This window comes from Engraulis encrasicolus, chromosome 11, assembly GCF_034702125.1.
Source record: "Engraulis encrasicolus isolate BLACKSEA-1 chromosome 11, IST_EnEncr_1.0, whole genome shotgun sequence".
In the NCBI taxonomy this organism is placed as follows: Eukaryota; Metazoa; Chordata; class Actinopteri; order Clupeiformes; family Engraulidae; genus Engraulis; species Engraulis encrasicolus.
The window spans coordinates 32361790-32388585 of record NC_085867.1 but is presented as its reverse complement, the minus strand read 5'-3'; the positions used below and the strand labels follow the sequence as shown (position 1 = coordinate 32388585).

The window sequence follows — 26796 nt, the reverse complement described above, 5'->3', positions numbered from 1 at the left end:
TACCTGCAAGCAGATAATGCATTTTATTTGAAGCACCTTTTGAATTTGAAGATGCCTAAGGACACCTAAGGCAGTGTGTGCACAATAAAAGTGTGAAGATGTGTGTGTTGGGCAGGGCTCTAAATTAACACACGCCAACACGCCAAACACGGGTGAGAATTCATTTTGGCTAGTAGAAAAAATTACCTACCCGCCAATTTGGCTAGTAGCGCCCGAGTACAGTAAATTATGAACGGTAAACCGCTGCTTGAATGGCAACGATACGGCGAGATTTCCTACATTACCCATAAACACTACCGTCATGACGTAGCATCCCACCGTGGGCTTTCCGAAGCAGCTCTGGCAGCGGCTACTCCATGCTGCTGTTGCGCGCGCCACGACAGAAAACATTTCAGACGAACAGCCTACTGTCGGCTACGCTCGCATTATTTTGACAGGCAACTCTCCTCCTCTGCTTCTGTCGCTTTCGCTCCACCACTTTTAACATCACTATTAGGCCTACTGTTACTATTAGCACTCACCGACACAGAACCTTTCTCTAACAGGCTGCGAGGACCTGACCGAAGAGTTTTAATAACATGACGCGGATTATGCCTACTTCTGTTTTGTATGTTTTGTGGTGGTGGTTAGAGCAAGATTCTGTGTTGGCGAATAGGCCTACTAGTAATAATAACAGTAATAGTAGTGACGTTTTTAAAAAGGAGTGGTTGTGGAAAGAAATTGCGACAAGGGCAGAGGATGATAACTATCTGTCAGAGTAGTGTGCCCGTAGCTGTCAGTTGTCTTCTGAAATGCTTTAAGTCCTGGCGCAACTTAAGTTGGAAAGCCCACTCCATCGGAAAGAAGAGCAGACCTTGCATAACCGTGCAACTACGTGAAAAAAAAAACAATAACCAAAAAACTGCCAACGGCGACATTTCCGTGATAATTAAACATAGCGTGCTTCTTGTCATTTTATTGCGCATGGTAGAGAAGAGCTCCTGGAGTAAATTAAGGTGTCTATAGCAGCATATAGGCTACATAAACACACAGACATACCCATTATTGCATGCGTGTGTGTGTGTGTGTGTGTGTTGATCTCTCCTTTCCTCCTCTCTCCTCTTCTTTTCCTCTCATTTCTTCTCCTTCCTTGGAGTGTACAGATGTGAGGTTTTGTAGTGTTTGGCTGTGTGTTTGGTTGTAGGCTATGTTAAAGGTCTGTTGTGTGGCTTGAGTGATGTGATTCACTGTTTTCAGAGGTAAATATAAAGCAGAAGTTAAAAAAATAATTAAAAAGTGTATATAATATGCTTATTATGTTAATTAGGCCTATGTAGGCCTATAGTGTTTATGTGTTTTGGAAATAGTTGAATAAAATAACCATGATTTTTTTTATTTTTTTATTTTTTTTTAAAATAGCCTAACACATAGCCTAGTTTATTTTGGCGAGATAAAAAAAGGCTAGTTGACCTTCTGTTTGGCTGGTAAGAAAAAATGTCTACTAGCCAAATTGGCTGGTGGTGGAAAAAGTTAATTTAGAGCCCTGGTGTTGGGGATATAAATTACCTCTGGACAGCATGAGGCTTCACTTGCGTTAAAAAACTACCACACAGCCGCTCATTATTTCATTTCTGGTATCTACACTTATTATATTGTATTTCACTAGCTGGTGGATGATGTGAATTTCAGTCCCTGAATACTAGTTGAAGACTGTGTCTATACATTGCTGCCCACCATCAGCCGGCAAGCCCTTAGTCGAACCACACAGCATAATCATTCCTTAGCCACACACACACACACACACACACACACACACACACACACACACACACACACACACACACGGGGCACAGCACAGAGGCCAACCATCTGGCTGACATGGAGACTTAGCGGATGTGAAGTGAGAAGGGCGGTCAGGTTAATGCATTCATGCACCAAACTGTCACAGGCGTGTGTGTGTGTCTGTGTTGCGTCTCTGTCTGCCTGCGTGCGTGCGTGCGTGCGTGTGTGTGTGTGGCGTCTCTGCCTGCCTCTGAGTGTGTCCCTTTGTCTGTATTCATGCATGTATGTCATTGTTTTTTTTCTCTTCTGATCTCCTTCTCATTGTTGTGTTCTTCTTCCCTTCATGTCTCTTCTCCTTGCGTGTCCCCTCTCTGCAGAGCACAAACACAGGTGGACCAAAGCAATGGGCACAGCTAAATGGAAAGGCAGTAGAACCCGATGGTGAGTTCTATCTTTGAGACAGTGCTATTAATTTTCACAGATGTTTCAATTCTTAAAATGTGCGGACCAATACATTTTCTATGTAATCAAATCTATTGATATCATTTATATATTGTGATATATCATACTATGAGGGTGCGGGAAACGTTCAACCCTATTCAACATGGCCTTCTTTGAGGTGGAACATACTTAGACATTGGCCTCCTAAGCGTAGAAATTACCTTAGGTCTTGCCAATAAAAGACAGTGAAAGGAGTGCATTGAATACATTGAACTGTGAACACTGCAGAATTTCCGAGATCGAATATAACATGCCTTATTTCTATGGACTCTGACCTCTTCTTCTGTTTTTTTTTGTGTGTGGTCAGGTTCAAGGGTCTCAAACCGACTGCAGCCCTTCTCTCACGAGGAATTTCCGACGCTGAAGGCGGCTGGCGAACAGGACAAGGTTGGCAAGGAAAGAAGCGCCTACGATCCGTCGTATGGGCCCGGACCAAGCCTCCGCCCCCAGAGTGAGTGTTCTGCCCAGAGCCATTTAATAACAGAGTTGCGCAAACCGGGGACCAGGAAGTCGGTTGGTGATGTGATTCGCGTAGATTAAAATGTTTCTTAACAGTAAACTTCTGTTCGTTGGAAACTAACACAGAACCATCACATACCAAACAAAGATTAAGTACAAACAAATTACATTACCTTTACCACATTTTCTGTGTTCTACGGCCACCTCCTGGAACTAAGTAACTTCTAATAGAAGTAAAGTCAATGGGGATTTCCATGTTAACCCTCCGTGAGGCTCCATGAGAGCCGCCATTGCTGTGGAAAGATTGGTCCATAGAGGTCTATGGGAGTGGCGTAACTCTGATATTAGATGGCTCTGGTTCTGCCCAATGCTACTTAGCCTGATCATCATCGACATTCAAATCTCTTCGAGACTTGGTCTGACCAAGAGCATAACAATTAACCTTTCCCAAACGGCATGGTTGACCCGCCTCCCTTGGTTTGCTTATGGTTGTTTGCTTATCGACAAAGTGGGAGGAGTTCCCATATTTGTGGTAACTCAGAAAGTACTTACATTGCTCTTGACCTGACTAGTTGCAAAGCTGAAAGTGTTGCATCACTAGGAGGGCACAGCCTGGCTGCATGCTACCCTGCTCTTGCCATGCTTATGTCCAACCCGCCCCTCTGCCCAGTCTTGTTGTGGGTGTACACCAAAAACAAACAAAGCTACCCAGTAGCCGAGGTCGTGGAAGTTTCGCTATGAATTTGCTGTATTCTCTCTGGGCGTGACCTGAAAATGTTTGATGTAGCTAATCGTATAACGAGCCTGGGACATTTGAAGATATGAATATTCCAATTGCTTTTTGCCGGGCCGCATCATAGCTTATTACCATAATATCAGCTGACTTTCATTCGCTGAATTTCGCTCTGGTCGCCAAGGTAGCTTCGCTCCTGGTGAATTTGCTTTGGTCGCTCCATTGGCCGACCCTCCATAGAGAGATAATGACTTCTGTCGCTCTGGTCTTGTTGGCCGCTTCTGGTGTACACGCACAGTTGGTAGTCAAGCAGCAGACACAGAGAGATCCTAACACAGCACTATGTCAGCCCCAAGAAAGCAGAATGGGAAACTCACTGTGGTTCTCACATCTGGCCCGTAGGCCGCTAGATGAATAGGCCTGTCTTAGCTTCATCTTCTCTCTTGCCTCTTAAAGGGGTATGCCACTATTTTGGGGCTTAATACAGTTAAAATCGTTGGCTGGGGTTTATAAAGGTGGTAAAGTGTCTTATTTTTCATGTAAGCCGTTGTCTTGCTGTAAGACAAGTTAAAAGAGGGAATATGTCGCTTTCACTAGCTTAGCAACATATTTCCTCTTTTAACTTGTCTTACAGCAAGACAACGGCTTACATGAAAAATAAGACACTTTACCACCTTTATAAACCCCAGACAACGATTTTAACGGTATTAAGCCCCAAAATAGTGGCATACCCCTTTAACATCCACCATCACTGCCCTAGATCTACACATCACATGGAAATCACACAGATCTCCTATATTAGCCTGTCGTTGCTCATTTCCACTGTCAAACTGCTAGGGCCCAATCTGGAGCATATGATGGCTCAGTTGTGAATGCATAGTTTTTGAGGATCAAAGGACATTGAAGTTCGCCGAGGCGTAGCTCCCGATTGTCGTGATATTTCAAACAAGGTAATGATCCTGTATCGAAAGTGACTGTGGCATGTTGAATGTTGCCAGGTCATTGATAATTCAGGAAGAGTGAACTGAAAGTCTTTCCCGTGTTTGCTGGACCCCCTGTTCCTGACAAACCCTGTATCTTTCAGACAAGCAGTTCTTTGGCAAACAAAAAGGACAACATTGTTTGGGTATCTTGGTGTATTTTGGCAAAATGTGTTTTGAGGGGGCAGTTTAACTTCCTATAATCTTGACTACTAAGTAGACATGGTGTGCTATTTCCCTTCATATTTCCAACGTTTTACCATCTTGCTATCTACGGTCATCCCATCACTATTAATTTCTGCCTCTTCCATCTCCCCATTTCCCTCATCACCACCACCATCTCCTCACCCTTTCATGTGTTTCTATCGCTTCCATCTTTTCCTTCTCTGACACGGTCATCTCCCTTCTCTTCTGTTCATTTGCCGTTCTCCCCTCATCTTCATCCCTCCTTTGTGCTTCCATCTCTTCCTTGTCTGTTGCCATCACATCTAACCCCTTACTTCTTTTTCTCCCCTATCCATCTCTTCAATCTCACTCAGACTCCCCTCACGGTGATTCTATCTCCTCCCTGTCTGCTGTCACTGCCAATACCATTCTCACCTTCTCCTCTGTTGCTATGTCTTTGATCTTTCTGCGACCATTTCTCTACTCACCCCCTTCTATCTGTTTCTCTTATCACCACCATCTCTTCTCACCTTTTAACTGCACGTGTTTTGTCTCGTCTCCTGCAGATGTGACAAGCAATGTTTCTATCTCTTCTATCCAGCTTTTCCACCCTCCATCCTCTCTTTCTCTCTCCTTTTCCCTCTCTTCTTCTCGTATCCCTTTTCTGTGTCTTTCTGTCTCCTCCTCCTCCACCTCTGTCATCACCAATATGATGTCTTGTCTAAAAACTATTCATCTTCTCTAATGTTTTTTTTTGTGTGTGTTTTTTCTTTCTGTAGATGTGACGAGCTGGAGGGAGGGTGGAGGGAGGAACCTGCAGCCCTTCGGCCTGTCGATGGGCCTGTCCCCCGAGCCCGACGTCAAGGGTGGCAGCGGCGGTGGCAGTGGAGGTGCGGCTGACCCCGCGGCCGCCCTCCCTCCTCCTCCTCCTTCTTCTTCTTCTCTACCTCCTCCCTCCTCCTCCTCCTCCTCCTCCTCCAACCCCACCTCCGCTGCCGGAGTCTCCAACGCAGCCATCTCCTCCTCATCATCATCATCCACTGCTGCTGCTGTGGTCGCCGGTGTTGCTCCCAACACCGCCGCCATCGCCGCTGCAGCCCCCTCTTCGTCCTCCTCCTCTTCCTCCTCCATGGAACCCAAGGAGCCCTCCCTGCGGGCCGCCTCCCAGGCCCCGCGCCGCCCCCTCTCCGGCCTCTCAGCCTTGCAGTACCAGCTACATCACGCCGCCGCCACCTACCACGACATGCTGCCCGCCTTCGTGAGTACCCTCCCTGTGTCCCCCCCCACCCCTCATCTCCTCCCTGATGCCAACCGACCAGGGGAGTAGGCCAAGCATCTGGCCAAGTAGTAATCCATTGCCCCTTTTCCACTGCCGGTTTCCTGGTAGGCCTACAGAGCAACTCGGCCGCCACTTTTTGCTTTTTGAATAGGCACGTCACGGCTCAATCATAAAGCAAAAAGAGCTGGCGGAGTCACGCTGTGTCGAGCGGTAGGCCTACCAGAAATCCGGCAGTGGAATAGACGCACAGGTTAAGTTAACCTGAGGTTAGTGGTAAATCATCTAATGCAAGAGACTAGAGTCCTCATTTTCTTAACTGCATGACACCTGTGGGCTATCTGTTAAGAGATTGACCAGCTCATGCAGGTTATGCCAGGTTTATCACTTAACCACATTATTGGAATACTCCCCAGGTCCATTTGGGGCAATTGATGTTAGATTTCAGCATCTACTTTTTAAGGGTTTGAAGATGGCTCTGGACTCATCGAAGAAGTTTGAGGTGATGTCATGAGCAAATGAGGGATTTCCTGTTGTGTAATCCCAGCTGTGCCTGCTCTGCAGTGTTAATTTCGTCAACCACGACGATGACGAAAATATTTCGTCAACGCCCCTTTTTCCCTTGACGATGACGAGACGATGACGCACTAAAAATTGCCTCAAGCAAATCAAAATATGACGAAAATAAAAAAATATTTTCGTCAAGGAGACTAAGACGAGACGAAATTTACAAGCCATGGACGAATGGACATTAAAAATATATAATTATTTATAATTAATTTGTAATTTGTAATTAAACTTGAACTTCATAGGTGATTGCGCGCTCACGCTGTGTTGCCTCGCTTGTATCTGCTGGCAGCCAATGCATGGCGCGGCACAGTCTGTAGTTCTGTAGCCTAGTAGTTCAGTGAGTCAATTTAAGTTGAGTTTAGGTCCTAAAACATTCCCAGAGAAAGAGAAAAAATAGCCGACGTTGAGAGAAGTGTTCATTTTGAAACATGTTCAACAACCCTCTTATCCATGACGAAGACATGTGTTTCTGCAGTAGGTTATGACAGTCGCGCCAATCCTCCTCTGATACTGTCATTCTAAACCTCCTCGAGCTTACACTATTCTCCTTTTCACCTAGGCTGTCTTAGCCCGGCGTTCGTTGTCTGTTCTTTTTTTATAATGTTTGCTATATTTGTTGTTTAACCATATGAGTAGGCAGCAAGCAAATCATGAAGGTCGGATTTGTGAATTTATTTAAATCAGTCACCGCGGGAGCGCGCGCCAGCAGGGGGAAAGTTGGCCTGTCTAAAGTAACAGAGGCACGGCTACTGTAGTGTAGTTTTGAAAAGAATCAATGGATGGGCGATCGCTAAGGAGTTTTAAATGTTGAGATTTGAAACTTGTTCTCGTCGAGAGCAACGCTAAAAGACCCATGGAAGTCGACAGCATTTCCGTGCGTCTTCAGCGTCTTCCTAAGTTCCAAAAACTCTTTCCAGGTCATGCTTATCGAGCCTTGACACCCCCGACAAACAAAACAGCTTAGTGTTTAAATATTTGTATGTGCGTGTCCTTTCTATCGTCCAGTCTGCATACCCCTGCCTAACTATTTTTCCTGGGACTTTTGCAGGGCATACGAAGTGTGCTCGCGCAATCTATTTAAGCCTATTCCACACATGCCGCACGAGTCATTATCGTTCTCTGCTCGCATTGCCAATTGAAAACAAAAACCGCTAACTTGCATAGTCTAACATCAGCAGTATTTTATCTGACTCGTGGTCATCGGGAAGCCACTATCAGGGAGACTTCTTGAACTTCATGCAGACTGGGATGTCTGGTCTTCCCACTGCCGGCAATCTGCAGGCTTTAAGTCCCGCGGTCAGGTGAAGAAGAGCATGTAGCTTCCTCCGTGATCAAACTCAAAATGAAATATAATATGCAGCAGCTTCTAATGCACGAGAGAGAGAGAGAGAGAGAGAGAGAGAGAGAGAGAGAGAGAGAGAGAGAGAGAGAGAGAGAGAGAGAGAGAGAGAGAGAGAGAGAGAGAGAGAGAGAGAGAGAGAGAGAGAGAGAGAGAGAGAGAGAGAGAGAGAGAGAGAGAGAGAGGGAGAGAGAGAGAGAGAGAAGAGAGAGAGAGAGAGAGAGAGAGATAGAGAGGGAGAGAGAGAGAGAGAAGAGAGAGAGAAGAGAGAGAGAGAGAGAGAGAGAGAGAGAGAGAGAGAGAGAGAGAGAGAGAGAGAGAGAGCGAAGCCTGCACCTGGATGTGTGTGTGATGCTCTTTTGCTCTATGCAGAGGCGATTTTAGGGTCAGATGGGGCCCAAAAAAGCAAAAGAAAAAGCAAAAGAATGAACATTTGAACCAAAAGCAACACCACTGTAGGTAGTACAGTATGGGCTGTTATTCACTATCTAGGGGCTTGGGGGGCCCAAATGGCTGCCTGCCTTGCCTGGTGGCAAGATGCGCCTCTGGCTCTATGATGTTGAAATTACTGATTTGGGTTTTGGTGGAAAATGACCAAGTAATAAGGTGAATATTTGCTGCAATAGGCAATATTAGTAATACTTTGTGAAATAACAATAGCCATTGTAGGTTATTTATTTTACACAATATTGACTAAAATGACTAAAAATTGAAATGTTGACTAAAATTTGAAATGTTGACTAAAATGACTAAAATTTGACTATGACTAAAATTGATTTTCGTCATTTTGACTAAGACTAAGACTAAATTGGGAAGGCAATGACTAAAATATGACTAAGACTAAAATTGATTTTCGTCATTGTGACTAAGACTAAGACTAAATAAAAAAAAGAGCTGACGAAATTAACACTGCTGCTCTGTGACCACCTTGCCCATAGAATTTCATCTGCAAACTTGTGTGTGTCAATGAATTGGTCTGTTACGATTCACATTCTCAGGACTTTGAGTACTTGCTCATCATGGATTCAAATTCAGAGATATCTGTTCAATATCGTATCCATCATGTCAAACACGAAGAGGAGCCTGTATCGAAAGTGACTGTGGCATGTTTCATGTTGCCAGGTCATTGATAACGCAGGAAGAGTGAACTGAAAGTCTTTCCCGTGTTTGCTGGAACCTCTGTTCCTGACAAACCCTGTATCTTTCAAACAAACGGTGTAATTTGTTTTATTCTTTGGTAGAGATCTTAGGATGAGAGTGCTATTTTCCCTCATCTTCCCATGGGTGAGAGATCTTTGGTTAATTAGGTTGACCAACAGGCAGTTTTCTTATACAGTCTTTTGCAGATTTTTAAAGGTGAGGACCTTAAATTCCTGCCATTTATCATTTTGGTTGATCAGTTTTGAATGAAATTGCAATGACGGAAGAATTCATCTGCAAGGGGTTGTGTTCAGCAGATTTTATATATTTAGGAATTATATATTTTTCCCAAATGCTTGAGACCAAAGTGTTCATTAATCAATTCACTGTTTTCCTGCAGATGTGTCCCAAAGAGCCGCGTGAGGCCCCTGGCATGCCCGAGCTCGCCCCTCCCCCTGCCGTGGGAGCCCCCATGCGCTTCGACGCCCGGCCCAACTTCAGACCCCCCTTCCCTGCCACCGAGCCAGTCAAGTAAGTCAACACACACACACACACACACACACACACACGCACACACACACACACACCCTGTAGGTCACCTATGCCAGAGGAAGACTTCTGCTGCAGTGTGTGTGTGTGAGAGAGAGAGAGGGCGCCTGTCACTTCAGAAGACTACATCAAGCTCTCTGATTCATTTTGGCACAGGACGTTTCTGCAGTCATTTCACTTTAGTGAGATCGACGGCTGAAATGGCTGCAGGTATCTGTGCTCAGGGATGGCGACAAGGGGGGACAAAGGGGTCAGTTGTCCCGGGCCCTGGGAGATAGGGGGCCCATAATTGGGTCCTCATTACATTGAATGTATTGGGTGGGGGGCCCTTTCAGATAACTTTGTCCTGGACTCAGCCAAAGCTGTCAGCGGCCCTGTCTGTGCTTCTGGTGTTATTAATAGTATCATCTTAATCGTTGTTGGATTCAATTCCAAGACATGAAGGGCAAATTAAGCTCCCCCCCCCCTTCATCCCTTGTTAATGGAACTGCTCTTGTAGCAATGATCCTGTATCGAAAGTGACTGTGGCATTGTCTCTGTAGCCAGGTCATTGATATTGCAGGAAGAGTGAACTGAAAGTCTTTCCCGTGTTTGCTGGACCCCCTGTTCTTGACAAACCCTGTATCTTTCAGACAAACAATTTGGTCTTTTTTTTGTAGTAAAGATACTGGAATGAGCATTGTTTGGTTGATTTCTTGTACAGTGTACATACTGTACAGTGGAGTGCAGTATATGTATGTTTTTTTTAATGCTCAATTCTTATGGCCTATGGAGCAGATGTGTCCCGTAACAGCTTTGCCTTAATGCATTGTCTGATTTAGTTACTGTGATCACTTGAGCTGGGAAGCCTTCTGGGCTGAGGATGATTCAGCTGTTTTTGCTGTTTCATTGTATAGTGATTGATTTACGTTTGTGTGAGTGTGTGCCTGGCAGTTTGCATATTTGGAGAAGGAGATGCCACGGTTACCCCTGAATAGCTGTATAACTTAAGTATTTATCTAGAAGACACATCTTCCAAGGTTGCTTGGTATGCTGTACTGTTTGTTTTCAATAATTATCCTCCCAAACAAATTAATCAAAGTGTTTGTGTGTGTGTGTTTGTGTGTGTGTGTTTGTGTGTGTGTGTTTGTGTGTGTTTGTGTGTGTGTGTTTGTGTGTGTGTGTTTGTGTGTGTGTGTTTGTGTGTGTGTGTTTGTGTGTGTGTGTTTGTGTGTGTGTGTTTGTGTGTGTGTGTTTGTGTGTGTGTGTGTGTTCGTGTGTGTGTGTGTGTGTGTGTGTGTGTTCAGCGGGGAGGTGAGGCGAGAGAACCGCTTCGTCCGTGCCCCCCCTCGTCTGGCAGCGCGGCCCATCCGTCGTCCCGGCGACCGGCCCCCACGGCCCGCCATCATCAACCCTGAGGACCTCAAGGACCTGGATGACCTCGACAAGGACTGTGAGGACGGCTGGGCAGGTAAGAAACACATGCACACGCAACGGCTGGGCTGGGCTGGGCTGGGCTGATGACACACGTACACGCGCACACACACACACACAGTCTTCACATTTGATTTATTTCCATTGCGCCAACGAGAGTGGCAGCAAGTTGTCATAGCTTAATATTATGTGTGTATTGTTCGTAAGCTTAAAGCGACACATTCATTTCCAGGGTCCCCGCGGTGCATTAAAAAGTATTAAAAAGCATTAAATTTAGAACATGTGATTTAAGGCCGTGAAAAGCATTAAATTTAGCTATTTTTTGAGGTGTGGCATTAAATATGAAAAGGCCTGGCATTAAATTTCACCCAGGCACAATGTATTAAAATATAGATGCCTAGACAGTCTTTCGTGAAAAACATTGTTTCATAACTGTAAGGCGGTTTCGAGACTGTCAGTCATGCCTGGGGTAAACGATGCACTCGATAGTGACAGGCCCGCCGGGGTAGTAGCAGACCCTATCGTTCGGATCACCCTACTGGATGATGGCGATGGCTGACTTAGTAGGCTAAATCCCATCCACCACAGTGCGTGTGACTGACCGCAGTACAGTTGAAAGTGAAACTTGTTAAATTTCATCAACCAATATGCAGCGTGGAAGCTTATATCTGTGGTACCAGTTTACTCGTCGAAAGCGTAAGTCTTAAAATGACGGCATTGTTTTCAAACTTTGTATCTCGTCATCTAGCCTGCTTGTGCTCTATATTGCTCCTTCTCCTAATGTTAGCCATGCCCTCTCGTTTAGGTTTGTGTTTGCTAACGCATATAATTTCATGAATGCATGATGAATGCATAATGCATTCATACAATATGCTACTTCAAAGTGTCCTCGAGCTTCCTGGCGTATTATTTGATGCTGTCAGATGCTTATGCAATCCGAAGTGAGCACGAGTGTTGTTAAGTTGCAAGTGGTGGAAATGCGTGTAAAATGTAACATAAATCGGGCGAGTAACGGAGTGTTTTCTACGAGGCTAAATGTCGCAATGAGGATATGCGAGGATGTCCAAAACGGTAACCGCGTGGTGTTTGCATCGCTATTCCAGTCGCGTGTCCGCGGTTAGGGAAATGTTTGTGGAATTTATATCAAGTTCCACTGCTGCTGTTTCTTTGCTCCCACTCCGAAGAACGACTTGCTAAACTGAAAGTAGAACACCTACTAGGCCTACTGTCTGTATCTATTTGATGGAGCTGGGGGGAACAAACAGGAGGAGCTGTCCAGAGCTGAGCAGTAGTTCCCTTTTAACCCTTTTGACGACACAGGTGTTATCTCTCCTAGACTAATAAGGTATGACTATAAGGTGCTCTGCACTCCAATATTTATCCATTATAAAAGATGAATTGTTGGTCCATTTTTAATTTTTATATTGAAGGTATTTCATGAAATGTCATCAAACTTTTCAAATATACACAATTTTGAAATTGTTTCAGTTTTGGATGACTTTTTGGTTAATGATGTTTTAAACTAATGGGTAGTGTGTGAGCGCCACCTCACTTTTTGTTGTTGTGAGCTCTATGGTTAAATTAAGCACAAAAATGACTAGGGTATTAGAGTTTGGGCCCACCTATGCAGCAGCCAGATCAACTGACAGAATATTTTAGCACATGGAGTTGCACAGATGCTGGCTACTTGATTTGAAATTATAATGAATTATCTAAGGAAGGGGCCGATTTCATGAAAACTCCCGCAACATACAGAAACCTCTTTGACAAGTCATGACAAACATCTGGTGCAGAAAGTGACTAGGGAGCAGACAATGAGAATAAAATAACACAGTGAGCAGTGTGAATGTATGTATTACATTACATTATAGCAATGTAATAACAATAGCAATATTATATCATGTAACACACACACGCACACCCGTGTAGTGGTATTAATTTTAATGTTGGAGGTCTTGAAAATGGTATTAAAAAGTATTAAATTGGGTGATGAAAAATGTGCAGATACCCTGATTTCTTTCGGGATAAATAAAGGAACTCTACTCCACATCTTAACATTTGCATTACATGCCTACTCAGATTTGCTATTTTATATCTACAGCAACTGACAGATGTCAAACCAATCTAAGCACAAGAAGACACGCACCCTGTATCGAAAGTGACTGTGGTATTGTCTCTGTAGCCAGGTCATTGATAATTCAGGAAGAGTGAACTGAAAGTCTTTCCCGTGTTTGCTGGACCAACTGTTCCTGACAAACCCTGTATCTTTCAGACAAATGGCTTCCTGTTCAGAAATCATGGGCTCGTGCCAGTGTTTAACACTGAGCGTCATTTGGAGGACATTAGAATCTATTACACACTTAGAGCCAATTTGTGTTCTGCACTGCTGCTGTGTTAGCCTGGGAACTCCCATATTGGCTTTAGTTCTACACAATCGTTTCGATCTGAACTTGTGATTAGGTCTGGTGGTAACCAGGCAACTGCTGTGTGAAGGGAAAAGAAATCGCATACATTATCAGTGTAGGCTTTTTCTGTGTAATGACTGTGTTCTCTGTCTCTCTCTCTCTCTCTCTCAGTTTGGGCCTGAATTGGCAAAAAGGATGTGTCTTTGGTTTCTCCAGTGTAATCACTGTGTGTGTGTGTGTGTCCCTATTCAGGTCTCCATGAGGAAGTGGATTACAGCGAGAAGCTCAAGTTCAGTGACGATGAGGAAGAGCATTCGCCTGGCGACAAGAATAAGATTTGGTAAGCCGCCCTCTTCGTAGCTCTTATGTCAACGCACAATGCCCAACAAAGTGGTTTCCTCACACCCACACAGGGTGGGCTCGGGTGATATAATACAGAGTAAGTGTAACGAGTATCAGTTTGTAGAGTTCGGCAAGAGAACCTCAGTCAACCACCAAATGTGCTAGCACTGAGCTAACGGCCTAGACCAGGGGTGTCAAACTCAAAGGAACCGAGGGCCAAAATCAAAATCTGGAATGAAGTCTCGGGCCAACTGTAATACACATTTGAAATGATCTCGCAGGCCGAATAAAATGGCTCTACGGGCCAAATTTGACCCCGGGGCCTGAGTTTGACATCCCTGGCCTAGACCTTAAGCCCAGTGGTATCGTACCTGCTCCTCCTATGTCGAACGAGAAACGAGTTGTAGTCCCAAGTGGCGGATTGCGCAGGATAACCTTGATTACAGTAGGCACAAGCTGTATGTGTTTCATAGTGAATGTGTATGTGTGTGTGCGCGCACGCGCGTGTGTGTGTGTGTGTGTCATGCAGGGGTGAGTGGGAACACCACCGTGATCGCCAGTCATCCTTCAGCTCCGGGGAGGGCGTGTATGCCCACGATGCCACCGAGGAGGAGCAGTACCATCGCCACCCGGACGCCGTGCCCGCCAGGAAGACCAACGGCCGCTACCCTTCCACAGACTCACAGGTACACAAATCAAACCCGACCATCACTAAAGCAGACAACCTCGCTTACTTACTAGCAAAAATGGCTCTCAAATAGCCCTCAAAATACCATTAAATGGCTCCGTGTGACATTATTATAAGAAGCTGAGAAATACTGGAACAGACTCACGGGTATGTGCACACTAAATCCCTGTGAAAATTCTGCCCTGGGTTGCATTTCTCAAAAGAGAAATTGTTAGCATGTTAGCAACTTCGGTAGTTTCCAATGGAAAAATGCATTGAAAACAACAAAGTAGCTTATGTAGTAAGCAACTTTGGTTTTGAGAAATGCACCCTTGGGTTGTATTTCTCGGAACCATAGTTTTTAGGCTGTCAGTAACTTGAGTGGTTTCCAAAGGGGAAGTGATATTTCTTAGCAACTAAATCACATCATGGATCACATGTTCAACATTACCAAGGAGATAGCCCCTAATCCTCTAGGTTCCCAAATTGTAATTGTTCATACTTAGCATGCCCACGAAACAAGAGCAAGTGTCCGCTCCTGTTAGGTACTGTCTGCAAAGAGCTTGGCACGTAGCTCTTTCTTTTATACAGGGATTATGCTATGGAATAGTCTTCCACTAAATATGAAAATGGCAGAAACAAGATGCAGATGCACAAGAAACAGAAGACGCGCACCCTGTATCGAAAGTGACTGTGGCATTGTCTCTGTAGCCAGGTCATTGATATTGCAGGAAGAGTGAACTGAAAGTCTTTCCCGTGTTTGCTGGACCCCCTGTTCCTGACAAACCCTGTATCTTTCAAACAAATGGCTCGGACATAAAAGCTCATTTGGTTATGTCAGTGTTCAACACTGAGCGTCATTTGGAGGACATTGGAATCAATTGGACATTTAGATCTAATTGGTGTTCTACACTGCCCTCACCTAAATGAAAAAGATTTAACTGATGATAATGCGTGTGATTTAAAATTAAAATTGGTTCCTGTAATGACTGTCTCTTCTCTCTCCCTTACTCCCATCTCTGGTCTCCTGTCCCGTCATTTCTCTCTCTTGTTCTCTCCCCCCTCCAGCCCCAGCAGAAGGGCAGTGAGTCCGCGGAGGAGCAGGAGGAGGTTCACCGTACCTCGGGGCCGGCGGGGCGGAGCAAGTTTGCGTCGGCCGAGCTGTCGGAGGCGGTGGAGCGGGCGCGGAGGAGGCGGGAGGAGGAGGAGCGCCGTGCCCGGGAGGAGCGTCTGGCCGCCTGCGCCGAGAAGCTCAAGAAGCTGGACGAGAAGTTTGGGAAGAGCGAGAGGCCCTCGCCACGCTCCGCGGAACCCCCCAAGGAGGACGAGGGCAAGGAGGCCACCGCCCACTCCCCCAGCAGGGACAGCGGCAAGCACCACCCCCACGAGGCATCATGGCACTACGGCAACAAAGGTGAGCATTCTAAAGTGATATGCAGAAACAAGCACCACCCCAAGGAGGCATCATGGCACTACAGCAACGAAGGTGAAGGTCTCTATCTGATACATGATCACTTAGTAAAGGGGAGGAGGGTGGGGCCTGGCTGCCTGACTACCCACAACGCATCATGGCTCATGGGGGTGGGGTGTAAAACGCATTTTGTCTGATCAAGCCCTGAAGGTGTGAGTAGGTTTACTTACAGCACAGAGCTGCACTGCGATCTTGTGTGCAGTACTCACCGGCCAGTCTTAAAATATTAACACGTCCTCCCTCCGCATCCTGTATCGAAAGTGATCGTGGCGTTGTCACTGTAGCCAGGTCATTGATAATTCAGGAAGAGTGAACTGAAAGTCTTTCCCGTGTTTGCTGGACTCTCTTTTCCTGACAAACCCTGTATCTTTCAGACATCTTTCATTATTAGCTGCGATATATATTGTGAGCAGCCGAGAAAGTAATTACTTTGAACGCCCAAGTCTTAAAACCTTCTCCCTAAATGGTTCATGGTCATGGTTCAAAGGAACTTTTTTTCCCTCTACTGTGAGTATTTTCTGCGTGGCAATAACTAAAACCTGTACCCCCGCCTGAATCATAAAACCATTTGCCCCTCTCTAGCCATTATCAAGGAAGTAGTCCTCTAGAACGTTAAATAGTGAAATTCATGTTACATTACACACTGCACTAATGTCAGATACTTGATGTCGAAATGCATTTCGCTTGAAAAAAGTCACGAAAGCTTGAAATCAGCATTTGAAGATAACTGGGAAGTGGTAGCCATTCATTCAGACCTTCCTCAATTGCAAACAGACAGCTCCTTTGCTTAACCTCAGCCTCATGGGAAACTGCTATGCTTGATCTAGACTTGTGTCTAGTCTTGTCTTATCATTTTTGTTTACTTATCTGTTAATATTTCTTCTCGTCTTATCTGTCTATTCTACATGTCTTGCTTTTTCTGTTTTCTATGAACCTTAACATGATTAAGATTTTGTCTAAAAGGGTGAGGTTTTGTTAAAAAAAACCAAAAAAAAAACCAGGAAAAACAGGAACTGGAAGTTGAAGAATTCACAACGTGATCAAAGTCATGAGTTAGTTTCATTTTTACACTCTTAAAAGCAGACGTATCACAGAGTTGCCATTCGTGGTTTTCAGCTTGGATGCTTAAGTTGGCCGGGCACCACCTCGGCTATAACCCACGGACAATTAATAGGTTTACGCAAATCCACACGTTCAAGATCTTTTTCACTTTGCCCGTTTGCTTGGTCTGGACAAAAGCTATGGCACTGCACTGCGTGATCGGCTTGGCTTCTCTCTTTCTGCTCTTCAGTACGTTGCACAAGTCTTCAGCTGATCTCACAAGACCGGAAATTGTATTTCCACAAGAAGACACAGTCGCGTATGTGTCTGGCGGAATAGATGTTCTGACATGCGTGGCTTCTCTTGGTACAGACGAGACAATTGCTCGAAGCGAAACAGTGTTGTATTGGCTCGTCAACAACACCTTCCTTGATCAGTTTCGAGATCTGCGCAACATCGTACGGATTGAGGAGACTCTGAATGGGACGTACTTTGCTGTCAATACCCTTTTTATTCCGACCGTCTCCAAGGAGCTCCTTCCCTTGAAGTTCCGTTGTATATTTCAAAACACGGTTGGAATGGTTCACAAAGATCTGTTTTTGAAGGAGTCCGTCCACCCATCCTGCACAAGTTTCATTGTAGTTATGGTACTGTCTTTGTTCGGGGTTGCTGTTTTGCTGGCACTCCTGTGGAGATCTTATAATCAAGCAACATATCAGCAATTCTAATGCCACCGTCTTCTGTCCTGTCCTGCACCAAAACATCCAGGACTCTTTCACTTTGGACACTTTGATCACACCAAGGTTTTTCGTTCAATCGGTCAACTGAGCAAAAGGACCAAGGCTGAAATACCGTCACTCTTTCTGACTTGGATGTGCTTTACATACTGTTTTGCTGTAACATTTAATCGAGGAGAGCTGGAAGTTGAAACTTATTTATTTTTTTCAGGCGTGTAATAAGTATTTTGTGTGTGTGTGAGTGGGTGGGGTCAGATTACCTTTAAGTTTGTGCTGCCGTACCTCTGTTAAATCTTGCTCATTGTTTGCGTTATCTTAGCCAGCGCTCACTCGTTAGAGATGCCTACTGCAATGTGATTCTAGTTCCTGGTTAAATAAAGATGAAAGAAATCTCAGAATGAACAGAGATCAGTGCTGCCTGAACCACTGTAAAGTACTGCCATCCCGCAAAGAAGATGATTTAAAGAAGAAATGAAACGAATATTCATCTATTATTCACATTAAATATTGGGCCTATTTCTAAAACATCAATCCAACTTTAAATAATTTTTCCGGACATAACTTGTTGAAACGGCAACTTAAAACCGTGCCTTTGGTGCGACAATATTTACAGGGGCGTGACGTCATGCGGTTGACACCCTCTTTTTGCGAGTATGGTTGGCTGCGGAAATATCATACATTTGAAGGACCCATATCTCATAAAGGAACCAACATTAAGATACAAATATCGACATGTCGAAAGAACACACCTCTAACATTATGTGACAAAGACTCACGTTGAATATAAGCCTCACAAATAAGCCGAGTAGACTTTTCTTTGATGATGCACCACCATATGCCATATGGGTTGGAAAGATATGCCATATTTGGCACAGGATCGACGGGCACAAAACAGCACCGCGCTCCTACTAGGCTACACGAAGGCTACACGCTGATCATTATTAAGATATTATCAATCATATGACACTATTAGTGTAGGCTGTATGTGCTGTGGTAAACTGGAAAATATGGGAGCATGTTAGGGTGCCAGCCAGCTGCCGGTTTCTCAGATCATGTGACATTCCGCGCTGTCTTTGACAGGTTGAAACCGAAGTGGCACTTTGAAAGCCAGCTTTAAAATCGTATTAAACAATGGCGTTATCTCAATTATTATGCCGACAACTTATCGATCAACCAGCGCGGCATACTTATTTTTTTGTTTATGGCAACGTGACAAGGGGGGGACGGGGGACGGACGAGGGGGGGACGGGGGACGGACGATGCTTTGGCTGCTGCACTCTGTCTTTGACATGTTGAAACCTAGCGAAATTGCTAGGTCAGCTACTTTAAATCAGCTACTTTAAAAACGTATGCTTAAGTAGCTCAATACCATGGTTTTAATGTAATCTTAATAAACAATGGCGTTATACCCATCATTATGCGACAATTTGGAAGTCGGTAGGTATATTTTGACACAGATGTTCGTGCTTAGGGGCTGTTGTTGCATAACACAAGAACTGCACGACCGCCGGCCATGGATAGTCATAACTACACAACACAGATGTTCGTGCTCGGATGCTGGGGCGACTCCACGACCGACGGCCATGGAGTCGTAACGAAACACCTCGACCCGCAGCGCATTGACCGAGGACCCTTAGTACTAGGGTGCTACAATGGCAGAGAGGAATAGCATCTTTAGCATGCTGCTATCCTGCTAAGTGGCTGTCGGCCAGACTCACCCGTGGTCGCACTCGAGCTAGAGATATCCGTCAGCACACCTGCTATCCATAGACACTGCTTGTGGTAGCCTAGGAGTGTATTTCCAACCATGTCCACGGTCTCCAGATTTTTTAAGGTAAACAACAGGAGGGGTGGAAAACGCCCGGAGCACAACATTGATCTAGGTCACTTCAAAAGCCGATGCCTCCTACACGATCAGCGTTGTTTTGCCTTCTCCTTGTCAGCAACAGTTCCAGTAATTTTGACTTAAAGACACTTGTGCAGAGATGCCTTCAGTGAAGCTTGTACTTGTTGCAACCTGTACCATTTGGACCGCCACGAACACAATATTTTCCACTGTGCTTTGATTTACTAGCCATAGACGCCGCCATTGATTACTATAACTTTGTGGGTTCGGAGTTGGACTGTGTCAACCTTATGACGTCACGCATAAGACAATAAATTCGCACTACTGGACAAAATATTGCTCATTTTGAGCACGTTTTAACATGACTTCCCGGATAAATTATTACACACACAATACCTTTTTTTAATCACAAAGCTTGGAACTTTTGTAATATGCAGCACAAACTGTAAAATTCCAACAATTAATATTCGTTTCATTTCTTCTTTAAAGAAAACATCTGTGTCCCTTCAGCAGTCACTGAATAAATAAAAAGAATTTGACTTTCATATCTATGTCCTATGCCTGGTTTGTTTGGGGTCTTGTTGTTTGTTTTTTAGATGTCTGGTATGTGTCTCTTTGAGTAAAAAAAGTGAGTTTTTTGTTAATTGCTTGTTATTTACATTTCCTGCAGATGCATCAGACCTGCCGTCCGAACCGTGCCCCAACCAGGACTATCGGGACAGCACCAGCCCTGGCTTCGGTTACCACGGTGACGAGGACAGGGACGACTCCACGTCCCCCGTGGCCGACTACGGCCGCCACCAGAAGCCCATGGCCCCCCGCTTCCACAAGCACCAGCACCAGGTTAGTACAAGCACCCGCCAGTTATATTCAGGTTGGGTGGGTGGAATCACACAGGGAAGTTGGTACATATTTTAGGATTTCTTATGACTCCTTCACAAGCACACCTCCGCACCAGGAGAGCAGCGCTCAGGTCGAGTACAGACTCAGGACCAGGTGAGCAGCGCTCAGGTGAATACAGCAACCCGTGCAGGAAGAGCAGGCTTTCGCCAAGGATTGGATTTTGAGCCTTTGTTATGACTGCACAGTGGAGAGTGGGGCAGGAATTGAGAGGGGGAGATGGACAGGTGGGGTTTGGTTTCCTGTGGCATCAGCAGGTGAGGAGGTTTCCAGTGGAGAGCGGCACACAGGTCCCATCTGCACCAACTGGGTGCCATCAGGGCATACGGTAGTTAGGCAGGGCATGTCTCAAGGGAAAGCCACAGAAATCAAAGTTTGAACGACTGGGTTGTTTCATGGTCATGGTGACATTTATGGATAGATCATTTGTGGCCCTGTTGTGCTTATGGGAAAAAAAATTCATGCCAAGATTTTAATAATCGGCTTGTTGATACTTCATCCTGCTAGCAAATGTTCATTTAATTTGATGTAATTGCAGACGAAGTACGGGACTTAGCCAAAGGACAAAACTGTATTAAGGTACAGAAGTAATGCTTTGTTGAATGCCAGGTGGATTTGGCATATCAGACTTGCACAGCCTTGCACAGTGTAAATGTTCATGAACAGTGTGACCTAGTTCACATATCAGCTTAAAAATACACCAGAATGTACACCATGGGGGACTGAAATGTATTTAATGATAACTCATTTACGATGTTGGCAATATGATGAAGTTAAACTGTTAAAGTTGACATCATTGATTCACCTTATATGAGATGGTGTATAACAATAATAAATCAATTTCAAATAGGCTGTTCGTTGTTGAGTTTTTAAAAAGGTTTTTTGGCTCCCTGTATCGAAAGTGACTGTGGCATGTTGATTGTAGCCAGGTCATTGATAATGCAGGAAGAGTGAACTGAAAGTCCTTCCCGTGTTTGCTGGACCCCCTGTTCCTGACAAACCCTGTATCTTTCAAACAAGCGCCCAGTAACAAATCACTGATTAAAATTTTGTTGGATGCTCTATGAATCTCTCCTGAGAACTTCTTGTCAAACCAACCACCAGTGACACGCTTGCTGTGGCAGCCAAGCTTATGATGGTCTTACGTGAATGTAGGTTGCACAAGACTGAAATGTGTTGCCTTGTCCCTGCTAATTAAGGACTTTTACTTTACTTAAATTGTCAGCTAAGTGTAATGTAATGTAATGTAATCTTCCTTCAGGAGCAGATGTATAAGATGCAGCAGTGGCAGCAGCAGCAGCAGCAGCAGCAGCAGCAGTCTGGCCATGCCCCCCCTGCCGGCTCCGGCCACCCCCAGCGTGGCTACTACCCCCCTCATGTGCTCGGCTTCGACCCCCGCTGGATGATGATGCCCCCCTACATGGACCCCCGCATGGCCCCCGGACGCTCCCCCGTGGACTACTACCCCAACCCTGTGCACTCCTCAGGTGAGACACACACACACACACGCGCGCTCTCTCGCTCTCTCGCTAGGCCCCCAAACGCCCCCTTAACATCATCATAAGCTTGCCAACACCCCCCTTAGTATTGAAAAATAAAATGGACTAATGCCCCCAAAATAGGCTAATGTCCCCACTCAACTGTATCCTTCTCAACGTCCCCCAAGGTCTCCCATGGCTGTAGCGCCACCTTTGAGAAACGCTAGGGTAAATCAAAGAAAAGGCATCAGGCTTAACCCTGTATCGAAAGTGACTGTGGCATGTTGAATGTTGCCAAGTCATTGATATTGCAGGAAAAGTGAACTGAAAGTCTTTCCCGTGTTTGCTGGACACCCTGTTCCTGACAAACCCTGTATCTTTCAGACATTCTAAATCTTTCAAAAATTAAAAAGAAAGCAAAAAAGAATTGCATTACATGAATAGCAATATCCTCAGTAATGACACACATTGTACATTTAACACACATTCTATCCATTGCCTTTCCTGATCAGCTGCTCCAGCTTAGAACTTCCAGAACCCTTCTGAAGTTGTAGAGTAGAATTACTTTATTGATTTACAGTAGTTTACTGTTTAGGGTGCTCTGTGCTACTGTATATGTGGTATTGAACCCTTTTGAAGTTGTAGAGTAGAGTTACTTTATTGATTTAGTTTACTGTTTGGGGTGCTCTGTGCTACTGTATATGGATGTGATATTGAACTAGATGTGTTGATTCTCACCCTCAGGCACCATGAAGCCCATGATGCAGCCAGACCACCTGAACAGCCCCAGCTCTGCCTCTGACGAGGGCTGCCATCCTAGCATGCTCTCCGAGCGGAGGGCCCCCTCCACCGAGCCCTACCCTGCCTGGAGCCAAGATGGCTACCCCGCCCGCAGCTTCACGCCGCCCTACCAGCAGCGTCAGAGGGAGAGCAGCGACCGCAGCCAGGGAGACGACAGGTGAGCTGGGACAGATTAACAGCAGATGATGGACTCTGCTTTAAGACTTGCATTGGCTCTGATTGACAATGAGATATTGCATTTAATGTATTCATCCGTTTGTGTAGTCCTGATTGAAAAGGAGATATTAGATGAGATATTCTGTCTGCTCCTGTTAAGTGCTTAGCCATTCTCTTTAGCTTTGCTCAGTACAAGATTAAGAGATGGAGAGGGAACTGGATAACACCCATTACAAAACATCACATTGCACTTATCAGACATTTTTCCCCCCAAAGCTCCCTGTATCGAAAGTGACTGTGGCATATTGTATGTTGCCAGGTCATTGATATTGCAGGAATAGTGAACTGAAAGTCTTTCCCGTGTTTGCTGGACCCCCTGTTCCTTACAAACCCTGTATCTTTCAGACATGCACTTATTAACAAATGATTGACGTTAAAATATTTCATAGATGCCAATTAATCTTTTCCCAAAACCACATATAGAGATGGAGAGCAAAACGTGCAATATCACACTTGTCAAAAACATCTTTGAATAGTAAGACTATGCATGCAATTTACACTCTACTGTTCATGTTTTAAATGTGAACTTTAAAAAGACAAGGAATATGTGCACATCAGTGCAGTTGCTGGACCAAACGACAAAAGAAAAGAAAAGAAAGGATGAAATGTCTGCACAATCTTTTGGATACTCCAGTCCTTCATCAAAAGTGCAACTTAAGTAATTAGTAAACTGTGATTATCAATGTGTTAAACTTCATCACTTTAGATTTTCTTTTGCCTTAAGACGTGTAAAAGTTTTTATCTTTTACCTGACACGTTTCAATGGTATAGCTTCCGTCTTCATCAGAGGGTCACATGGATGTTGATGTGTGACGTGCTTTAAAATCAGCTGATGTTGTTGTGGAGGTGTGACATAATGAGCATAATACATATGTTAAACTTCATATTTAAGTTTTCATTTCTATTTGCCTGGTTGTGTTCTCGCAGGAGTGAGCGCGCCTGCTCGCAGCAGGACTCGTACGAGGAGCGAGGCAGCGAGTGCCTGGACAACGTCGCCGGCGGAGACGGAGGACTAGACCCACAACAACAACAACACCACCACCAGGCCTACCGCCACGACGCCCAACCCATGACCAACACTGCCACCAGCGGCGGCAGCGGCGACCACACCAAAACCGAGGAGATGCAGTCCAGAACAGGGCAGCACGGCAGTGACGACGTGTTCGACAAGGAGGCCGCTGAGTTCTGGAGGAAGCAGGGCCAGATGAAGAAGGAGAGTAGTAGTGGTGGTGCCGGTGGAACCAGCCCACAGCAGCAGTGGTCTGAGCCCGCTTCCTCCAGCAGCAGCGTGGGCCAGCCCTCAGAGTCCGGTGGCAGCGGTATGGGCGGCGGCGGCGGTGGTGTTGGTGGTGCCAGTTCTAGTGGGCGCTCGCTGACAGGTCGTCGCACCGGTCCGATCAAGAAGCCTGTGCTGAAGGCCCTGAAGGTTGAGGACAAGGAGAACGAGAAACCCAAACCGGAGCCGGAGGAGAAGGTAGTACCCTACCGCCTGGAGAAGGAGGTGCTCACCAACGTCTACGACCTCAAGAAGGACAACCAGCCGCTGCCCAGCAGACACTCCCACTCCCACTCGCAGCAGCAGCAGCAGCAGCAGCAGCAGCAGCAGGCAGCCCCTCTGGACAAGACACCCCAGCAACATCAGCAGCAACATCAACAGCAGCTGGAAGAGAAGGAGAGGTACGCAGTGCCTGGACGGGGGGATAGAGAGAGGGAGAGAGACCGAGACAGAGAGAGGCAACCTCAGCAGTATCAGCAGCATCATCAATACCACAGCAGCAGCAGCAGCAGTAACGCTCCAGAGGAGAACAAGGAGAACAACAGCAGCAGCAGCAGCTGGGAAAAGACTCAGCCCCAGTCTCAGAGCGGCATCTCGTCCAGAGACACGCCGCCGGAGAACCGTGAGGCCTCTGTGCCACGCCGCAACAACTGGATCTTCATCGACGAGGAGCAAGCGTTTGCCGGGGCGAGAGGAGGTGCCGCGAGGGGAAGCGGAGGAAGAGGAGGAGGAGGAGGCCGGGGCTTCCGAGACTTTGGCGCCCGCGGCGGGGGTGGCCGAGGCGGCCGCGGGGATAATAATCCCAGGGGCGGAGGATACGGCGCTGGCAGCGCCAATAACAACGGCGGGAACTCCCAGAGGACTGGACGTGGCGGAGGAGGGCGCAGCAGCGGGCCACCGCGGGAGTACGTCAAGGTGGAGGACATCCAGAGGGGCAAGCCACGGCGCCGCAACGTGAGCGAGACGCTGAGCGAGGCCTCAGAGTACGAGGACCTGCCCAAGCGCCGGCGACAGAAGGGCACCGAAAATGGAGACGGGGACGGCAGCACCGGTGGTGGCGTCTCCTCCTCCTACACACCCGTCAACGCTGACGCCTCCAAGAAGGCCGAGCGAGACAACTGGCGCTCCAACAAGGTGTACACGGACGAGCAGGCCGGCGGTGGGGGTAACGTGAGCGGAGGAGACACCAGGGATAAGCCCAAAGCTTCCACCAGGGGATTCGGCCGCTCCCTGCCCCCTCGCCTCAACAACAACAACACCAGCGGTGGTTACCAGCAGCAGCAGCAGCAGCAGCAGCAGCAGCAGCGAAGCTTCACAGCACCACGCGACATCTCCACCTGGAGGGGCCGACCCACTCAGCAGTTCGGGTCTAGCAGTGGGTCCGGGTCTGGTTCCGGTGGCTCGGCCCAGGAGAACGGCTACAGCCTCGGAACCGACGCCGCCTACTCCTCCAGACGCACCGCAGCGGCGCCAGCGGTGGCAGAACGGGAGCCCGTGAAGTACCAGCAGAAGTTCACCTCCGCCTCCTTCATGGAGAACGGCGTGGAGGAGCAGCGCGACAGGGAGCGGGAGCGCGGAGGCATGGGCACGCCCGAGGGAGACCTGTACGTGGACGGCGATAACCCCGACAGCCGGCAGCCCCTGAGGCGCCGACGACCCCCGCGCCAGGACAAGCCTCCGCGCTTCCGCCGCCTGCGTGGCGAGCGCGAGCCCGGCAGCGGACAGTGGAACAGCGACGAGTACGTGAACGGAGGCGAGTTCGCCAACCCCTGGCCCGGCCGCACTGGCAAGAGCGGAGAGGAGGGCTGGCCGGGACACTACGGCGGAGGGAGATCCCACGAGCTGGGCGGCAACCAGCAAGGGGAAGACTGGGAGTCTGGATCAGACAGCGACTTCAGCGACTGGAGGGAGAAGCGAGGAGGAGGAGGCCAGCACGGAGGAGATGTGCCGTCGGATTCGGGCCACAGCGAGCCGGGCTCTGGGGAGAAGCAGCAGCGTGGCGACGGGCAGCACCCCTCCAGCAGCAAGCGCAGCTTCTCCAGCCAGCGCCCCCTAGTGGAGCGGCAGAACAGGAAGGGGGAGCCGCCGATCATGGAGGGAGGCAAGATGAGCAGCCGCTCGCAAGACACACCCACCTCCGCCGGCTCGGCCAGTAGGAACGACGGCTGGCAGAACGGCGTGTCTCCCACCTGCAAAAGGTCAGTGTTCTTTTATTTTTTTTTCAATGGGTCAGCAAAGGTTTGTTTTGGGCTCAAATGTCAGGTGGTACAACCAAAATAAATTGGTAATTAATGTACTGCAATGAATATGCATCTTCAATAATCTTCTAAAACAAAAAAAATGTAATCCATACAATAGTGGCATTTGCTTTCGTTGCACCACCATGACATGTTCTTCTACTGAAACGTCATTGACCCTTATTTTGTTCCTCCCTGCCCCCAAACACTCAGTTGTTAAGCTTTGTTTTCTGTAATCCCCCTGCCCTCAAACACTAACTCGCCCCAAGTCCTTTGAATTACAGTTTTGGTTTGGGTTCTTTTGATCATTTAATATGGCTGAATGAATAGCTGATGGCGTACTTGTCAGTGTTTTTCTCTTTTCTAAATTTGACATGATGACCAGGCTCTAATGTCACAACAAGCATGAAAAACAAAGATACATAAATATGGAAATCTGGATGGAGAAACCTGAATAAAAAAAATATTAAGGATCCTAATCTTGATTGCTCTC

At 46.6% G+C, this 26796-nt stretch overlaps 1 protein-coding gene and 9 non-coding genes across 10 annotated transcripts in view; all 10 read left to right on the top strand.

Annotated features, from left to right (window-relative positions):
* prrc2b (proline-rich coiled-coil 2B) overlaps positions 1 to 26796 on the top strand; it is a gene marked incomplete at its 3' end in the record, with an annotated part of 59813 nt that overhangs the window by 16993 nt on the left and 16024 nt on the right. Inside the window, exons 5-16 of the mRNA XM_063210494.1 lie at positions 2139 to 2202; positions 2570 to 2713; positions 5379 to 5857; positions 9325 to 9455; positions 10760 to 10923; positions 13544 to 13631; positions 14163 to 14319; positions 15369 to 15714; positions 20066 to 20238; positions 21557 to 21782; positions 22518 to 22731; positions 23718 to 26264. Of these exons, the coding sequence (XP_063066564.1) occupies positions 2139 to 2202; positions 2570 to 2713; positions 5379 to 5857; positions 9325 to 9455; positions 10760 to 10923; positions 13544 to 13631; positions 14163 to 14319; positions 15369 to 15714; positions 20066 to 20238; positions 21557 to 21782; positions 22518 to 22731; positions 23718 to 26264 (4733 nt within the window). The remainder of the gene's footprint in view (positions 1 to 2138; positions 2203 to 2569; positions 2714 to 5378; positions 5858 to 9324; positions 9456 to 10759; positions 10924 to 13543; positions 13632 to 14162; positions 14320 to 15368; positions 15715 to 20065; positions 20239 to 21556; positions 21783 to 22517; positions 22732 to 23717; positions 26265 to 26796) is intronic.
* Positions 4412 to 4541, top strand: LOC134459163 (small nucleolar RNA SNORA71). Its single transcript, XR_010036812.1, has one exon. It is a non-coding gene; the product is annotated as a small nucleolar RNA SNORA71 (small nucleolar RNA).
* LOC134459125 (small nucleolar RNA SNORA71) lies at positions 8866 to 8995 on the top strand. Its single transcript, XR_010036777.1, has one exon. It is a non-coding gene; the product is annotated as a small nucleolar RNA SNORA71 (small nucleolar RNA).
* LOC134459127 (small nucleolar RNA SNORA71) lies at positions 9979 to 10108 on the top strand. The gene has a single exon (XR_010036779.1). It is a non-coding gene; the product is annotated as a small nucleolar RNA SNORA71 (small nucleolar RNA).
* On the top strand, positions 13032 to 13161 carry LOC134459134 (small nucleolar RNA SNORA71). Its single transcript, XR_010036785.1, has one exon. It is a non-coding gene; the product is annotated as a small nucleolar RNA SNORA71 (small nucleolar RNA).
* LOC134459130 (small nucleolar RNA SNORA71) lies at positions 14975 to 15104 on the top strand. Its single transcript, XR_010036782.1, has one exon. It is a non-coding gene; the product is annotated as a small nucleolar RNA SNORA71 (small nucleolar RNA).
* On the top strand, positions 16019 to 16148 carry LOC134459124 (small nucleolar RNA SNORA71). The gene has a single exon (XR_010036776.1). It is a non-coding gene; the product is annotated as a small nucleolar RNA SNORA71 (small nucleolar RNA).
* Positions 21184 to 21313, top strand: LOC134459126 (small nucleolar RNA SNORA71). The gene has a single exon (XR_010036778.1). It is a non-coding gene; the product is annotated as a small nucleolar RNA SNORA71 (small nucleolar RNA).
* On the top strand, positions 22031 to 22160 carry LOC134459128 (small nucleolar RNA SNORA71). Its single transcript, XR_010036780.1, has one exon. It is a non-coding gene; the product is annotated as a small nucleolar RNA SNORA71 (small nucleolar RNA).
* LOC134459133 (small nucleolar RNA SNORA71) lies at positions 23009 to 23138 on the top strand. Its single transcript, XR_010036784.1, has one exon. It is a non-coding gene; the product is annotated as a small nucleolar RNA SNORA71 (small nucleolar RNA).